A 17669-nucleotide genomic window follows, 5' to 3' on the forward strand; every position below is an offset into this window, starting at 1 on the left:
TTGCTCTATAACACTGAGTAACCAAAGTATGCTTTACCAAGTGTAACTTTTTGTTTTGTTAATAAAAAAAATCACCTTTTTTATGGATTCTTGTGTCGTGGAAGGGAATAGGTTTGCGTATGTATGCCTATGACTGAGAGGTCAGCTATCAGAGATTACCATTTGTTTTTTCCAAGCTCTCTTGTGGTAAAGAGAGCTTGAGGTACCCCTTTGGAAGAAGTTCCAAAGTGATTACTTTCTGGGTTCAAGACGACAGTTTTGGGTTTTTCCCCCCCCTCACTTGGGTAGTGGCAGCTACTTCCCAAGCTCAGGGTGTTTTTTAAGACAAGCCTATAGAGCGGGGGTGGGCAATAATTTTAATCGGGGGGGGGGGGGGAGGGAACACTCCAAGATTTTGGCAAGCAGCTTTCTGCAAGGCACCAGTCATGAGACGATATAAAAACTCTCCTGCAGCATTGCGATTTGGGACCTGTGGTTATAAAAGGCCATGAGGCCCAATAACTTCAGTTTCTTCCACTCAACCAGAGCTTTAGGAGAGGAACGCTAGGGAAAAGGGGAGAAGTGGGCAAGTAGAGTGACTATACAAAGGCCACAATCTCCAAGAATCACCATTCTATTTTCGTCTGAAAAGAGTTCTGAGGCTCAGTGGCATGATGGTGCAACCTACAGCGTGAATGTAAAGAGACCACACTTCAAGAATGATCAGTTCTGGCTAACCGACCACTACACAAGCTTATTAAACACTCCTTAAATAATGTTTTAGCCAGTTCCAAACTTCTCTGTTTAAAAGAGCAAATTTCAAAGAGTGTTATGAAATTTTAGCAGGCTACAAAGTTCAAAGGTCTTTACCAGTGCTTGGCTGACATTGCCTCCAGTGGCCAGGGATTTAAAGTGACTGCTGTTATAAACTAGCTGCACCTCTGAAATCTCTATAGTCTCTAGTTCTTCTTGTGTCTGACGATCTATCACGTGCAGCTTCTCCACACTGTCCAGAAGCACTACTGTGCGTGAGTTTATCCACTGGAAAGAAGGCATGTGTCAAACTTCAGCAACATTTAATACATAATTATCAGCACAAATGCACAATACACTACAAGAACACCTTACACCGTTAGGATCTTAAGCCATTAGTGGTGGCATGTAGCATAAAGCTGTTGTTACTCTGGGTGTTTTGGGTGAGGCTGAAGCCTAGAATACAACTGCTTTACAGGGCAAGTGTGACTACAAGTAAGGTGAAAACCAGAAAACTTTCTTCGGAGCATCCAGTATGAGAAACTTCCTCAGAATTTAATGGCTTGTACCATACATACTTGGTCAAGGGAAAATCCACCTCAATTCTTGTTCTTACAACATACAGGTTGAATCTCCCTGGTCCAGCACCCTCAGGACATACCCTCAGGTCCCAGATGAGAGATTTTGCCATACCAGTGGAGGTCATATTTGGCCTACCTACTATTGGTCCCCCCGCCCTCCTTGTCAGCCTCCCCCTCCCCTTTCCCAGACCCACTGGGCTTCCAGCCCCCCTCTCCTCCCTAATTCCTCCCCTTCCCAGCCCTGCCCAGCTGTGGTGAGCCAGAATCCAGGGTTCCCAGCCAGCAGCCTTCTACTGGGACTCTGGTCCAGGTGTAGAGAAGTTCAACATGTAATATATACTTTGCATATCTATATTCCCATCCACCCTGAAATCCAAGCACTTTATAATACTTGTGAAGTTACTCTTGTAAGGGACAAAAAGTGTTGTTAGCCTTAGAAAAAGAAACATAGTAACCTCCCACCCCCAGCTGGGAATTTAATTCAAGAGTTCTTTAATTCTTATTAAAATATCTATGAGACCATACCCCCAATTGAAAAGGCATTTGCTTGCTTTCAGAATTTCAAGAAATTTCACTTGCTAGTTTGTGGGCATTTAAAAATCTCCAAACAGGTTAACGGAGGCATTTCTGTATTTCATCATTATATCTTTAGTGCTCTTTAAAAGTGTTTTAGGGTTTGTATGTAAATTTGTCTTAAAAACATCAAGCAGCAAGATAGCATTTTAACATATACATAATGGAAACCAATATGCCAGGGCTTCCTGGCTTTTTTGAGCCATTCTTTAGTATCTGTTTATAAGGATTCATGACCAGGCCAGCAGAATTTGGCCCCATTCTTAAGAAGGCTTCATTAATACACTTTGCTCACCAGGAAGATGGGTACTTCAGTTTGCGCACACTACAGATTTGAACAGCCATTTTCTTCACCTATAAGCCATTATTAAACCATTTTTAATGTATGGGATCCTATGAAAAAGCTACCACAAATAAATTAATTGAAGTTCATAAATTCCAGATTCAAGCAGCCAATCTGCTTGCAGGGAAAGAGGGCTGTTAGAAAAAGTTCAGAGTGAAGTTACAATCCCCTGCAGCTGACAGAGGTTGACATGCATTTAACACACAGCAGGCTGTTATTTCCACCTGAGCAGAAAGAAAAACCATCACTGGATCAATACTTACAGTAAAATTGATGAGGTCATAATGCAGATGAAGTTGTTTTTGCTTAGTAACATGAATTGCACCTGAGTCATCTCTCTTCACCTGATAGAATTAGACAAGACCACACTCAAATGGGGTGCTTTCCCCAACCCAACCCAGCCCCTGCCTTGATAAAATAAATTTTCTTCCACTGAAGAAGCAATCCCAGTTCCAGGGTCTGCAGGTTTTCTCCAGTATAGTCTTACAGAGGTGTCTTAACAGCACCATCACTGGGGCAGCTTTCTAAAATGGGGCATCAATTTCTTTTTCTTGATAGAATTCATTGATATTTCAGTGAATAACTTCACAAAGTGTTAGTTCGTGTCCTTTGTATTTTAAATGTATTTTGTTTAATTTCTTATATATTTTAATAGAAAGTATTCAAAACTAGGATCTGGCCAAATTTTGGCCATAACAATCCAACTTCCTTTTGTGGGCTGACTGATCCATTTAAAAAAAATTAACTATATAAACATTGGCAGAGGCTGATGTTTAGTAGGTCCAGGGTGTAATGCATTTGTTTTGATTTAGAATTTTTTTAGTTATCTGTCATTACTAGAAATTGGTCAAACAATGAATATTACTTCAGACTTTGTCTAATATCCTGGGACAGGCACAACCACAACACTGCAAATAATTAGAATCAGCAGAATGTTTTTTCTGTTTTTCTTTTATATATATGTGTGTGTGTGTACACACACACACACACACACACACACACACACACACACACACACACACAGTATATATTTATTTATTTTTTCAGATAAGGATGATGTTTATTTAAGCTTTTTATCAACAAGCACATTCACAGTTGCACAAGATTATAAGTTTTAACCATTTTTTCTATTTTTAATGTGATTTGCATTTTTATAGTTGTGGGAGATAAGGGAGGTCAGATAGTTGAGAGTCAGTTAACTATTTAATGACAGTGCAGCTTGAGATTCCACAGAGTTAAAACTTTGAAATACTGTTACACATATCAACATCGCATCAAACATACAAAGAAAATAACTTTAAATGAAATTAAATTCTCAAGCAGAATTTGCTTACTTTGCATATCTATGAATTTCAATGGTTATTATAGGAAATATTTTTTCATGTGTTTGTGTATACAGAGTGAACCAGAATCTATTGATATTTCTGAAAAATCTAATCCTGCCAAGACCAGTCAAATGAAAATGTGCATGCCAACAGCAGCCAATAGAGAAAGATCATGTACTGAGAGAACATAAGCCCTTTCCAACAGAAGCTATGCCTTCTGGTCAGATTTTATTCACACCGAAACCATAATTCTGCCCTCCTAGGAATCTCAAGTTTTCTAAACAAGTACACAAAATAACTGCAGCATTAATGCCGGGAGAGGAAGTTTATTCCAGTTTTTAGAAGATGGGGGATATAACTTGACACCTCTACAAACCATCTTAGGAGAGAGGGTCAGATCAGTGTAGATAAAGAGACAGGCACCCATCGAGCCCATGATGTCTCACCATGCATCTCGCAGTATAATATTTCACAATGAAAAGGGGGCTAACCTCTTGTGGGCAGGCTCTTGCTGATGGGATGAGTACCTCTCCAGTATTATCTACTGGAGTCAAAGCCTAGGGTTTTTAATATTAAGCAGATTTTGACTTATCCAAGCACAAAATATAGGGTTTGGAGCAACATTCAAAGACTGAAAACAAGACTTCTTTGCACTTGGATAGTTCCATATATAGCTGTAAGGAATTTAATAATTAAATAATCATCAGTCAATTCAAGGCTCAAGCAATTATCAGTGAGAATTTTCTGCTCCCAAAAAGCGTTTGGAGTAAGACAAAGAAAGCATAATGACAATGGCATAAAATTAAAGAACTATTTAAATGGTAGCTAATTTAGATGGCCACTACTGCAACTCAAGGAACATTAAACAGGGTTTAAACGTATCAACTACTTGCCTCAAAAACTAGGGATGTCAACATGCAGTCGACTACACGATTAATCGATAAGACTTGGCTTATTGGTTAATCTTGTCAACAATACTCATTCCCCTCTGCCCCCGCTGCCTCTGTATCAGAGGCAGCAAGGGACAGGAGAAAAGCAGGAGCTGGGGGGAGCCAGACAGCTTAAAATCTGATTCCCCTGGCACTGGCTCAGCTGTGCCATGTGCCCTCCCCACACAGGAGGATGCCATGAATCAGCCTCTGTCTGTGGGGAGCTCTGATTTCCTCCCCTCCCCCCATGCAGATAGGGGATGCCACCAGACCAGCCTCTGTCCACAGCTAGCCTGGTCCGCCAGACAGAGGCTGCTTTGTGGCAGTTTCTCCTGCCTCATCCAACCCCCCACAGCAGCCTCTGTCCATGGGGAGCTCGGACCTCCTGCAGACGGGGCTGCTGCCTCAGTTTTAGAGGCAGCAATGTGAGGCATGGGGAGCAGAGGCAGCAGCACGGGGTGCCAGTGGGCTCCCTGGGAGTGGGCCCTAAGTACTTTGGCTGCCAGCCCCACCTTCGGGGACTACAGAGTAGTCGAGTAACCAAGAAGAATTCATGTGGTTACCCAACTATTCAATTACGTGATATCGAGCATCCCTATCAACAACTTTATCATTGGCCATACTACATAGTTTGAAACATGATCTGCTTTATGACAGCACCGACAGACTTCAAACAGCTCCATTGTGGCTTAGCCTTCAGAGCATACACTCTAAGACAAAGGGTGAGAGAAAGGATTACTCCAGTCTTATACCCACTGAGAAGCACAAAGAGCTTGTGATTTGCCCTACATCTCTCAGGAAATCTTTGCAGAGATGGAGACTAATCTCATCTTTTAAGTCACAGACTAGACTCCTAACCATTAGAGTATCCTTCCTCTTGCAAATACACCAGAAGCAGTTTATAAGTAACTCGGTCTGACCACATTAACTCTGTAGAAACTGAATGTCTGACAAGCCAATAGGCCTTTCCCAAATAGTCACCCCCTCAGCCTACACATCCCTCGGACCCAACATTCTGAAAAAATGCTCTCCCCTCAGCTGAGTCTCTCTAGTAGAGATATTAACCGGCCCTTGCCAGTGAACTCTGCCTACAGGCCAGCCACTGCAGGGCCAGCAGCAGAACCCTCTGGCTGCAGCAAGCAGGACTTAGGTTAAAATGGTTAACTGGTAGGTCTCAACCATGTAACCAGTTAACCATGTTAACGCCCTATGCTCTAGGGATACGTCTAACACAGAAACTGGCTAACTGCGTTCCAAGTTCAGTCAGCCAGCACTGGAACTAAGCAGAGCTTCCAGTTTCTGGGAATCCAGTGAGTATTTAAGTGGTTGGGGACGAAGACACTGTGGCCCAGGAGACCATGGGTCAGCATTGGCAGCCTCCCCAGGCATGACTCTGGGAGCCCAAGATGGAGTTGCGTCTACACAGTGAAAAGACAGGACTTGGGCCCAGTACCACCACCCTGGCAGGTCCCACAACTCAGGTCCTGAGCAACCTAAGTCAGAAATGTGTGTGTGGGGATGGCAGGAAGATTTGGGCTCAAACATGAGTCTGAGCCCAGGTTAACAATGCAATGATACCTTAGAAGCCAATCCAGATCCATTTGATTTCAATGAGATTGAGCTGGGCTCCAAAACAGAACAACTCAAAAATTGTTAAGGAGAGGAAAAAGGTCCAGCATGGATCTAGAAAGAACATTTTTCAACTTTGCTACATTAAACTACGAAAACTCTAGACCTGGCCATCATAGCCTTGGGAGAGATTTACACAGTGGCACTGCATTACTAGTGCTGCCAGGGCAACACAAAAGACATTGCTGTTCACCCTTTCAGTAGGGAAAAATGCAGTAATTCACATCATGGGATGATACCACCATTGATCTAGAGTAAATTAGTGACTGTTTCAGTGTTCTAGAGAGGGGTTATCTAAAACACCACACATCTAGCAATTCAGACTTACCAAAAGAAAATGAACAACATCTCCTCGACAGAAGGCAAGCATAGGGTTCACAGAATTCTGTACAGCCACAAAATGCCACGCCAGCAGTGGCACGCTAGAGGGATCCATCTAGAGAGAACGAACAGCTTCTATAATACTGTGACTTCAACGTGCTGTACGAAGAGGTCTGATGGGGCTTTTGGGGCCAGTGGTATGACTGCTCCACCACTCAAGAATCCATTTAGAAAGTCAGGAAAAGCAAATTCTTGGCACCAAAAAGATCAATGTCTCTGCAACGGCATCCACAGAGATGCACAGCATTCTCATACACCACGTACAAATTATCAGTCAAGAATTGTGCTATAAAGGAGTTCAGATGGAGAGTACAAGTAACTTATGGTCACCTAAGTTACAGGCAAGTTGTATTTATTCCAAAACCAAGAATACTATGATAGATAGCCCAACTTGTTAAAGGTATGAAAATGCATTGTTAGGGATACCACTGCCTTGTAGTGACCCCTTGTACTAACCCCAGGATGATGACTGAAGTTTCTGCTTGCTTGTGGTCTCAGATTAAATGGATTTTAAAGAAGAAACTCTTTCCTCTTATGGTGTCAACTCCAATCAGTCAGCTCTATGCCCCTCTCCCCATAGAGCCATTCTGCCATTCTTAATGACAGGAGCCACCCATCAAAGTTACTTCCTCAGCGATCCAATTTAGGGCACCTTCAGACACACTGCTTCCCCTTTCAGTCTGTCCTGGTATGCATGAGCTCCATAGTCTCTTCCACCATAACTCCCTCCTCCTGAGTTTATTGTACAAAGATCTAGAATGCCCCTCCCACTTGGCCATGAGAACAGTCTGTAACCTTAACCCAAAAGGACATTATTTGTTCTTACTCACACGGCCATAGGGAAAAGTCATCCACACCTTCAAAGATGGTTTCAAGCCAATGACTAGGATCTTAGACCAAAAACAAAAAAGTTATAAAAAATGTAAGTCCATTATTTTAGAGTGTTTTTCCACAACTTTCATTTTAATTTTAGCACAGAGACCACATGAGGCAGGATACCTTAGTCAGTGAAGCCATTGCTAGTAGGGAGTACTGGGTGATAGGATGATCTCTCAATTCAGTCTTCGCGTGTAAGGGCTCAATACAGCAAACTTCTCCCTTGGAACCACTGAACAGACATCGAGACTCACATGTTCTCACACCCATAACTCTCCTGAAAACACAACAATCAAATTCATGACTATCTGGCCAGTGCCAAGCGGGCCTGCTCAACATTTTTAAAAATCCTAAACGATCTCAGATTACCACTTAAAGAGTTATTTTTGCACTGCCAGGCCACAGTTAGTGATATTGCTTTCATGGCATCTCAAGGAGCATCACATATAAAGACAGGATCAATCATTGAGACTCTGCTTTAAGAGACCCATCACTAGCCCACCCATAACAACTTGTCAGGGTCTAATCCCACACTCCGGTATCTGTCCACAGCAGCTGTGCAGCTCACTCCTACACAAGACATACACAAAGGAAGAAAGCCGCCAAGAACTACTTGCATCTACTGATAATAAAAGTAGCAGAAATGGGCCTGCAGATTAAGACCTTCACTGCAGACAGAGAGAGGGAACAACTGCCAGGAGTCCCTAAGGGAAGATCATTTCCCCCACAGCTGCAGTCACCTATGACACCCCTACACATGTATCCAACTTGAATCAAAATGCATATTTGCCCGCAATTGTAAGACCCAATCTTTGCTCCAGCATGACACCATGTGGGGAAGAATTCCTTGACCTGTGCTATATTAGGATGAACCCTGTCTCTGGGATCCCCAAAAGTGGTCTGCCACGCAGAGTCTAAGCACACCTGTGCTGTGGGGTTGGAGAAATTAATCTTTTTTTGACTAAATGATCTAGGTAGAGAATTCTATGCTACATCTGCTGCGATGAGGTTTGAAATACAACTTTGCACTAACATTTTATTTCATTAAGGTGCTGATCTATTGGGTCTCACCATTTGGAAAATCCCCATTGGTTCAAATGCTTTTTTAATTCTAAAAACTGACTCAGAATGAATCCTCCTCTCCACTGTCACTTTCCCACAAAACTTAGTTATTTGCTTACTTAAATGACAGCTCAAATACGGAGCCTCCACTGTCGTTGCAAATTGCAAGTGTCGGGTCATCTGTAAACTGATCAGAGAATTAGATCATCACCACCACCATTCCTGACCTCAATTTTAAATCTAAAAGAAGTCAAAAATTTCAGCAGAAAAAACCCATTTCAGAGATTTTTTTTAAAAAGTTATGACAAGTATGTTAATACTGCTAATGAAACAGAAAAGCCATATTTAGCATATTCTTGTGTTTATAAATTCACTGGAAAAAAGCTCTGCAGTAATATCTTAATTTGATGTCTGAACACCAAGTTATATGCCATAAGCCACAAGCATTTAGCAGTTATAGTATTAGAACTTATGACATTTGCAGTGTTTTTATTGCAAAAACCAGTATAAAAAAATATGGTAAAGTCAAACACTCTGATACTGCATATGAGAGTACTCTAATATTAATTGTAAAGCGAATTCTTCCTAAATAGGTTTAGCAATCAAAGGGAGACCATTTGAATTATTTACTCAATCATTTATTTATTGCTTTAAACACGTCCAAAAAGTGAGTAACCAAGATTTTATCCTACACTCACACTTACTGCAGAAGTCAAAACTTTCTACATTACCTCAAAGATTTATATAAACAGAGAAGACTACAATTTCATTAGACTAACTCCTAGTGCAAGATGAACACGTGAGGAGAAAGGAAGGAAATACATTTTAAGTGTACTTTCACCCTATGCTGTGTTATCACAGGGCAGTCTTGGTGAGAACTGTATTTTCCTCAATTGCCTGCATCACTCTGCCTGCATATAAATGCATAATGTTCTCCTAACATATCACTGTGACGGAAGAGTTTACCTGAACTTTGCCTTCACAGAGCTACACCATTCAGAATATATTGGCAGCTCCAAAAGGAGAGATCTAGAGTTTCATTGTCTTTAAAATGATTTAACTTCCCACGAAGTGGTAAGTGTCATAATATAAAAAGATCCAAAGCTGAGAGCTAGCATGGCTGACATTACTTTTGTCATGAAATGGGGAAAATAAATCCCATCAATAACTACACAAAGTCCATCTGTGGGCCACCATTTTATTATAAAATAGATTGGTCCCAGGTTAATTTACTCCCTGATGGCAAAGTCAAAAATTCAATTAAGAGAAAATACTAAACTGACCACTGCCCATGACTGGAAATGACAAGAGAATCTGGCTTCAAGTAGGTCTAAAACAGTCAAAATTGTAACATGCATTTCTTTTTGCCCTGGACAGAGGACTGTTCTCAACGTAAGCAAAGAGAGTGCCCGATGGCATAACGGCTCTTCCAACTGTGCCTGTCACTGGATAGTGAGAAATTTAAGGAAGTCTCCTCCCTGTATCAGGTTCCTTGATACTTTCTTCCCTATTTGATTTTCTTAAACGAGTGAAGAGCAGGGTGAAATCCGCTTTAGCCTGGGAGAGGAATCATTTCTTCACTTTGGTTTGATCCTGTATTTTTTCAAGCTAATTTTCTGACTGCTTCTCCTAGTACTACTCTTTCAGGTACTGTTTCAAACTTGTCTGAAGAAACACTTTTGCCCAATTATCAAGCTTGTCTCCTTTGTGGGCCTTCCCCACAAACCAACCATGGAGAACAAGGGATACAGCTTGCAACATGTACAAACATGTTCTGGTTTTAACTTGTGCAAGAGTGTGGAGAATCGGGCCCCAAATCTTTTCCGGCAAGCTAAAGGAATGGGGAAACAGAGGAAGATATGGATGTCTCAGTAGATGAAAAGGGGCATTTCATGTAAGAGCTATGATTTATTCTCTGTAGCATTAAAAGAACACTAGCTAATGAGCATCCAGGAAAAATGTCCACCAAATAAGAAGTTATGCTCAAGTACCATGTCTGCTCACAGATCCTAGATAAGCCATTGGCACTGACAAGAGAGGTAATTTTCCTCTGGGATTGCAAAACCTGATGGCAGCACATCAGCCTTCTGTTCCAGCACCAAAGAAGTGTGGAAGTTTATAATGCCTCTGTTCCACCTGGCATCTGAAAAGTAATTTATTATCCAGCTAAATTTCAACCTGCAGAGAAGGTTAAGGACTTTCACAAGGCTGTGCCTTTCTGGTAACAGAAGGGGTGTTTTAGGAAACTGACAGTGCTTCTTCCCTCCACCTGAAATGGATTCCTGTCCAAGAGGACTAAAAACCCCAATACATGTATTGAAGGTGATTAGGCACCTACCCTTTGATTCCCTTCTCCCAAGCGAAAGCTTGAGGGAGAAAACTAAAAAGTTTCAGTATGTCTAGGTTCCAGAGGCAGGAAACATCCTTTGTAGTTTAAGTCCTAAGTTACCTGTCACTGAGGAGAGGTCTGAATATCACTGTGAATGTTACAGACCAGCTAGATTCTGTTGTCTCATGATTGCAAGCATCTTGTCAGCAAACATAAGTAGCCATTATTTTAACGTGACTAAGGAATGGAACGAAAGAGCATTGTGTCACAGAGATAGTGTGGAGGCTCTAGGAACAGGAGAGTTTGAGTGAGGGTTCTATTGGAGGAGAAGCCAAAAGGCAAGCCCCTATTCCTTAGATTTGTGTATGCGTGGGGTGGATTTTTTTCCAGTTTGCAGAGAGAAAAATGGAGCCCTGAGGAGAGGGCAGGACATCTTTGATTAGGGGGCATATAAAGGCAGTGAAGGAGCCAGATAGTAGCACAGGAACCAGCCAACAGCTGAAAACAGGGGAGCGTTAGTGGGAGTTTGAGTGGAATGTTAGAAAGGAACATGTCGTATTCTGGTTTTGGATTGATTTTGGTTTTTTCCTTGAAAGAAGCTTAAGGTATGACAGACAGAGGCAGCAGTAGCAGTGACACAAGGGATGGAAGATTCAATGAAGATGACTACATGTACATCTTGCTGCATCCACATTATCCTGGAATAGGTACCTGACAAGAACTTCGTTTGCATGAGGTGTCACCTGGAGATGCTGGTGGAAACCATATGTGAGTTTTGAAAGGGACTCAAGCAGATGGAGGGAAGGCAAGTCTCTGAGATGCAAGCTAGAGAACTGTGCAAGTACACTGCTGGGTGAGAAAAGTGGCCAGTGGAAGCATGCAACTATGAGAAAGAGGCAGAAGAACAGACTGATTAGGGAAGGAGAAAGAGCTCAGAAATAGGTTTGCTGAGCTGGAAAATGAAGGGTCACAACAGGCAGTAACAGAAGGTAGGAGGACAATGAAGAAAAGTAAAGCGGCTCGTCTCCTCCAGTTCTTGATAGGCAGAGATGGATAGTGTTCAGAACCTTATCAGGATATAGGATTGACCTGCAGAAGCTTACATGGGAAAACAAGATTCCAGAAAGAAGAGGAAGGCGGCCATAGAATCACACCACTACAACTGAGACACAGATCAGAGAGATTAGTGACAGGCCTGTTTTGAGAGCTGATCCAGAGAACAGAAGGATGTACAGTTTGACCAAAGCTAAGATACAGTATGTGGACCCAAGGCTGAAGGGGATCTTAACTGGAGCACAAAGGCTGTCCTTCATGTGGGAACAAATGATACTGCTAGATTCTCACTTGATTGCATCAATGGGAAATTGTAGTTTACATTAGGCTTTGGAAAATACTAGTGAAAATTCATAATTATGACATAATTGGCATCACAGAAATTTGGACAGATAATTCACATGATTAACAGCCAGAAGGGTACAGCTTGTTCATGAAGGACAGGCAGGAAAAAAGGGAGGTGTTGTTTTGTATCAGATGTATACACTTGCAGTGCAATTGAGACAGAAGCAGCAAGCAGAGCTACTGAAAGTCTCAGCATTATTAAGGGGTAAAAAAACAAGGGTGATGTCATTGTGTCTAATATAGCCATCTAACCGGGCAGAAGAGATGATTGAGACTTTTTTTTTGAACTAAAAACATCTCCCAAGACATAAGACTTGGTGATGATGGACTTCAGCTACCAAGATAACTGTTGGAAAAATATGGCCGGACACAATATACAGGAATATATAGGAGACAAATGTTTATTACCGAAGGTGGAAAAAGTGACTAGGAGAGAGGGTCTTCTAAATCTGATTGACAAAACAGGGAGGAACTGGATGAAATTTTGAAGGTGGAAAGCAACTTAGATGAAAGTGATCAAGAAATGAGCAGCTAATTATTCTAAGGAATGAAAGGAAGGAAAACAGCAGAATAAAGAAAGTGGACTTCAACAAGGCAGACTTCAGCAAAATCAAAGATTTGGTAGATAAATTATTAAGGGCAGAAGAGCAAGCTATCCCAATGAGTAGGAAAGATAGGAAGTATAGTAAAAAACTGCCCTAACTCAACCAGGAGATCTTCAACAACCTAAAACTAAAAAAAAAAAAAATCATACAAAAAGCAGACACTGGATCAAAGGATGAATATAAATAATATCTCAAGCATATAAGGAGAAAATAAGATAGGCCAAGGCGCTAAACAGTTAAATTAGTTAGAAACAAGAGAAAGACCAAGGACAGGTTAGGCCCATTAGTTAGAGAGGAAGAAAAAAAGATAATGCAGCAATAGCAAAAGCATGAAATGCCTTTTGTGTTTTGGTTTTCACCAAAATAGTTAGCAGTGACTAGATATAGCACAGGATGTAGTTGGGATTGGTCCTGCCTTGGGCAGAGGGCTGGACTTGATGACCTTCTGAGATCTCTTCCAGCTCTGTGATTCTAAGATGACTAACAATTCACATTAGTGTAAATGGAGTAGGATCTTAGGCTGAAAATAGGGGGAGAACAAATTAAGGATTACTGAGACAAGTTAGATGTCATCAAGTTAGCAGCACTTGATGAAACACACAGACATCGTTATTAATGGTTCATAATCAAGCTTGGTAAAACACATTGAGTGGAGTCCTACAGGGATCTGTCCTGGTCTTGTTCTATTCAGTAACTTCAAAAATAAATTTAGATAATGCCATACACTTGTAAGGTGATATTACGGCATAGAAAGAAGATCTGCATCCATATTACACACTCCTAGATAAAATGGTATTAATGCTTAAATATATTTTAATGGGCAGATCTCAAGATGCTTTTAAAGATAATCTCCTTTGCAAAGCCACTTTGAGATCCACCTGCATCAAGACAAATAACCTATTAACTACTGGGATTTAATAAGCTATATAATAACACAGAATGCTTAATACCTTGATATGTAAAATTGCTGTTCCTGGGGGATGAGCATCTGTTATAGACCTTAAAAGTTTCCCACTGGCAAGATCCCACATAGTAATCTGCAAAGAAAGTTAATTTTCTTCAGTGCAAGCTTTCATTATCAATTGTGCAAACTGAAACAAGGTGTTCTCCATTAACAAACAGACAAGTTTCCCAGTTCAAGAAAGTTCTAATCTCAGATCATCATATGAAGGTGATGTGATGATTTGTTTCTAAATTGATTTGGCATACACTTTATCTTGCTTGTCCATGCACAACCTAGAAAAAAAACCCAATCCACAGAGTTATGAATAAGCTATTCTTTATAGAAGCTCTCTGAACTTCCAATAAAACCTAGCCCTCATCACATTATCCATTTATTTGGTATTGCATAAAATACACTAATTACCTACAATATACCATTTTTCAAATGGTGCAATAGTTCATACAATTTCTTCTACAACATTACATATCTATGTGTAGTATCTACTACTGATCACTGTTCTGGATAGTCAGACCTGTTGACAAAACTCTGGTCATCTGAAGAAGTGGGCTGTGCCCACGGAAGCTCAGGATACCATATACATGTTTTGTTAGTCTATAAAGTGCTACCAGGCTATTTGTTGTTTTTTGAAGTTTATCATTCTAGCCTCTTCAGGTTCTTATACCAAGCCCATCACTAGGATATCCAATCACTCTCCCTGCACTAAGTGACACGTTAGCATCTGAAAGGTGTCCCCATCGCCCCCAATCTCATCTCTGTCCACTCAAAGAAAACTGCAAGTTAATTTAAATTTTGTTTCCGCATGCTGCACTGTATTGTGACGGTAAAGTTAAAGAAGTGTGGTGAGGGGCAAATCCTATGGGACTGTGTTCCACAGTTTCAGGCTGGCCCCCGGTAATTGAAGACGGCTTTGTAACGCACGCACACAAGAGACAAGAATGAAGGTTGAGTGTACTCCAATCAAACTTCTATAGATCCCCAACTTCTGAGCGCTTTACCATATGATCATCATGTAAATGTTACTGCTATTATTGAGCAATACCATGACCTACATAAGAACGGCCGTACTGGGTCAGACCAAAGGTCCATCTAGCCCAGTATCCTGTCTACCGACAGTGGCCAGCACCAGGTGCCCCAGAGAGGGTGGACCGAAGACAATGATCAAGCGATTTGTCTCCTGCCATCCCTCTCCAGCCTCTGACAAACAGAGGCCAAGGACACCATTTTATCCCCTGGCTAATAGCCTTTTATGGACCTAACCTCCATGAATTTATCCAGCTTCTCTTTAAACTCTATTATAGTCCTAGCCTTCACAGCCTCCTCTGGCAAGGAATTGTTTGGCTAGAGGATCAACACAGTATTGGCTTTTCCAGACTTAAAGAGAGTTTCCTCTAAATTGGCCTCACTGACTTACTTGTGCACTGGGTACAAAACGTTTTCAGTAGAACAAATAAAAGGACACCCTATGGAATCCCATTCATATCTTAAAATATCACAAAGATGCAGCAGTATTCCAGTGTGCATGTGCCATAAGTTGGTCTCCTCCGATTGTACATAAATAATTTTAGACATATAAAACTGAAAATGTGAAGTGCGATTTTCATAGATTTATAATAGATTAATCAAAACCAGTTTCCAAACTCGCAAAAGATCTTGTATTCCCTTTGCTAACCTCCCTGCTACATTTCAATTTTCTAACTTTAGCTATTGTGGAAATGGAAATAAAAAACAAACCTTTAAAAAAAAAATGAGAAATTATTTTGCCCTTGTTCTCCAATTAAACAGTTTTTACTCAAACTAAAAAAGCCTTCTCACCTTCCAGTAGTGAACAGATTGAGAAAAATCGGTGTAAAATAAAAATGCTCAGGTAGCTGCAACTAGCTAGAGTGACAAGGAAATGTGTAATGCTGCTACAGAACTTAACTATCAATATATCTAGAAGTTCCAAGACATTAGAAAGCTACAATTCTGAGCACAGCTTGTATGTACTTTTACCCTTTATTATTATTATAATAATAACAACTTATTTGCAAGTAAGAATTTAAAAACATGCTAAATGGATGTGGATGAGGTGTGTGCTGAGACCAAGGAAACAGAAGACTTTGTTCCATGTTACTGCCCTCAGTTTTGCCTAAGCTTACTGCATAAATAAGAAATACGGGAAAGGCAAACGGAGGCAGTGTTCAAGTTTCCCCACAGCAGGGTATTGTACAAAAACTCACCAGATCTTGACTCTGTTTTCAAGCATCTTCCTACCTTGGAAGAAACTCCTGTCTCCAATTTTTATTTACAAAACTGGTCTTAAAAGCAAGCACCTCAGCCACAGCTAATCAAAGTGTGTACAGGACAAATATTGAGGGAATGCATTTACTTTACTACACTCACAATTTAATACTACTACCCTGCTTCCTCCCTTCTGCTCCATCAATCCCAGGAGAGAATAATGAAGAAAATAAGATAACAGAGTAAGGACACTATTATCAGAGGCAGATTTCTTCTGAAGCAATAAAAAAAAAAAAAAAAAGAGTGAACAGTATGTGGTGAAAAAGCAAAAAGGAAACAAAGATAGAAGAGGACACCTTTGAGGTTATGGAAAAAAGGTTGCTTATCTTAAGTTTCATATCAGAACAACATTATCTCCCTGAGAGAGAAGGTCAGCAAGGTAATCTCTTTATTGGACCAACTTCTGTTGGTGAGAGACAAGAGAAAGCTCATCTCTCACCAACAGAAATTGGTCTAATAAAAGATATTACTTCACCCACCTTTTCTCTTACATATTCTGGGAAGAACATGCCTACAAATTACATCGGATACAATTTTTAATCCCCTTGAATTTTTTATTTCATAACTTGGCATAATACTCATCTAGGGATTCCTTTCTTTAAAGCCTTGTCTAAATAGAGATAAGGTCGAATTTCATAAAGATTGATTTTTTTTTAGCACCCAATTTTGTGAAGCTGACTGTGCACGTCTCAACTCTGTGAAAGAATCTGATGCAATTTGAAGTAGCACATCCCCCATAGGGTGGATACTGTCACCACAGGTGGTTCTAGGAACATGTAGTCAGCATTCCATAATGCACTTGTCTTCTCCCTTTCCCCTGCTTAAAGCAACAGCAAAGTGTTTTTGTGTCCTCCCCCGGTTATCCACACAGACACCACGGCAAGGTAAGCAAGGAACCCATTGTTGAGCCCACAGAGCATTATAGCTTCATGGCAAACATATTAACCATGGAGTGCCCTATGCTGGAGTATATCCAGAGTGTGTATATACTCTTGGTCTGCCAGAACAAGGAAGAATCTCAGGAGACCATGAACATACCCTGTGAAGCACTTGAGTAGAGTGACTGGCAAGTGCTGCCGGCATTCGATCCTCCGGACACAGTGAAACGCGAATTCTAGTGTCAGACAAGCACAGCCTAGTAGGACCACATAGTGATAGAGCTGTGGAACCATCAACAGTGGCTACAAAACTTCCATATGTTTAAGGCCACTTTCATGGAAGTTTGTGACTTGTCTAATCTCCCAGGCTACGTCTACACTAGCAGCTTCTTGCACAAGAACTGTTTTGCGGAAGAGTTCTTGTGCAAAAAGTCTTCCACAAGAGTGCGTCTACACTAGCATGTGCTTTTGTGTAAGAGATGGGCTTTTGCGCAAGAGCGTCTATGGCAACGTAGACGTTCTCTTGCGCAAGAAAGCTTTGATGGCCATTTTAGCCATCGGGGTTTCTTGCGCAAGAAATTCATGTTGCCTGTCTACACTGCCCTCTTGCGCAAGAGGGCTTATTCCTCGTGGGGAGAGGAATAACTTTTCCAGAAGAAGCCCTGTTTTCCGAAGTTAGACTGTAAATTTACTTGCGCAAGAATGCGCGTGTAGTATAGACACCCGGCAAGTTTGTGCAAGAACAGTTGTTCTTGCGCAAGGAGCTGCCAGTGTAGACGTAGCC

At 41.1% G+C, this 17669-nt stretch overlaps 1 protein-coding gene across 5 annotated transcripts in view; it reads right to left on the reverse strand.

The window, feature by feature from the left end:
• Positions 1-17669, reverse strand: part of VPS8 (VPS8 subunit of CORVET complex) — a 167233-nt gene that overhangs the window by 117372 nt on the left and 32192 nt on the right. For all 5 annotated transcript variants that reach the window (XR_012906179.1, XM_075937360.1, XM_075937359.1 and 2 more), the window contains 7 exons: positions 13714-13800; positions 8551-8618; positions 7493-7646; positions 7324-7383; positions 6441-6548; positions 2493-2573; positions 850-1020 (listed from right to left, as the gene is read on the reverse strand). Coding sequence is in view for 4 of the 5 variants with exons in the window: in XM_075937360.1 (XP_075793475.1) it covers positions 850-1020; positions 2493-2573; positions 6441-6548; positions 7324-7383; positions 7493-7646; positions 8551-8618; positions 13714-13800 (729 nt within the window). In the remaining variant the exon portion in view is untranslated. The remainder of the gene's footprint in view (positions 1-849; positions 1021-2492; positions 2574-6440; positions 6549-7323; positions 7384-7492; positions 7647-8550; positions 8619-13713; positions 13801-17669) is intronic.

Source organism: Pelodiscus sinensis, chromosome 10 (genome assembly GCF_049634645.1).
Source record: "Pelodiscus sinensis isolate JC-2024 chromosome 10, ASM4963464v1, whole genome shotgun sequence".
In the NCBI taxonomy this organism is placed as follows: domain Eukaryota; kingdom Metazoa; phylum Chordata; order Testudines; family Trionychidae; genus Pelodiscus; species Pelodiscus sinensis.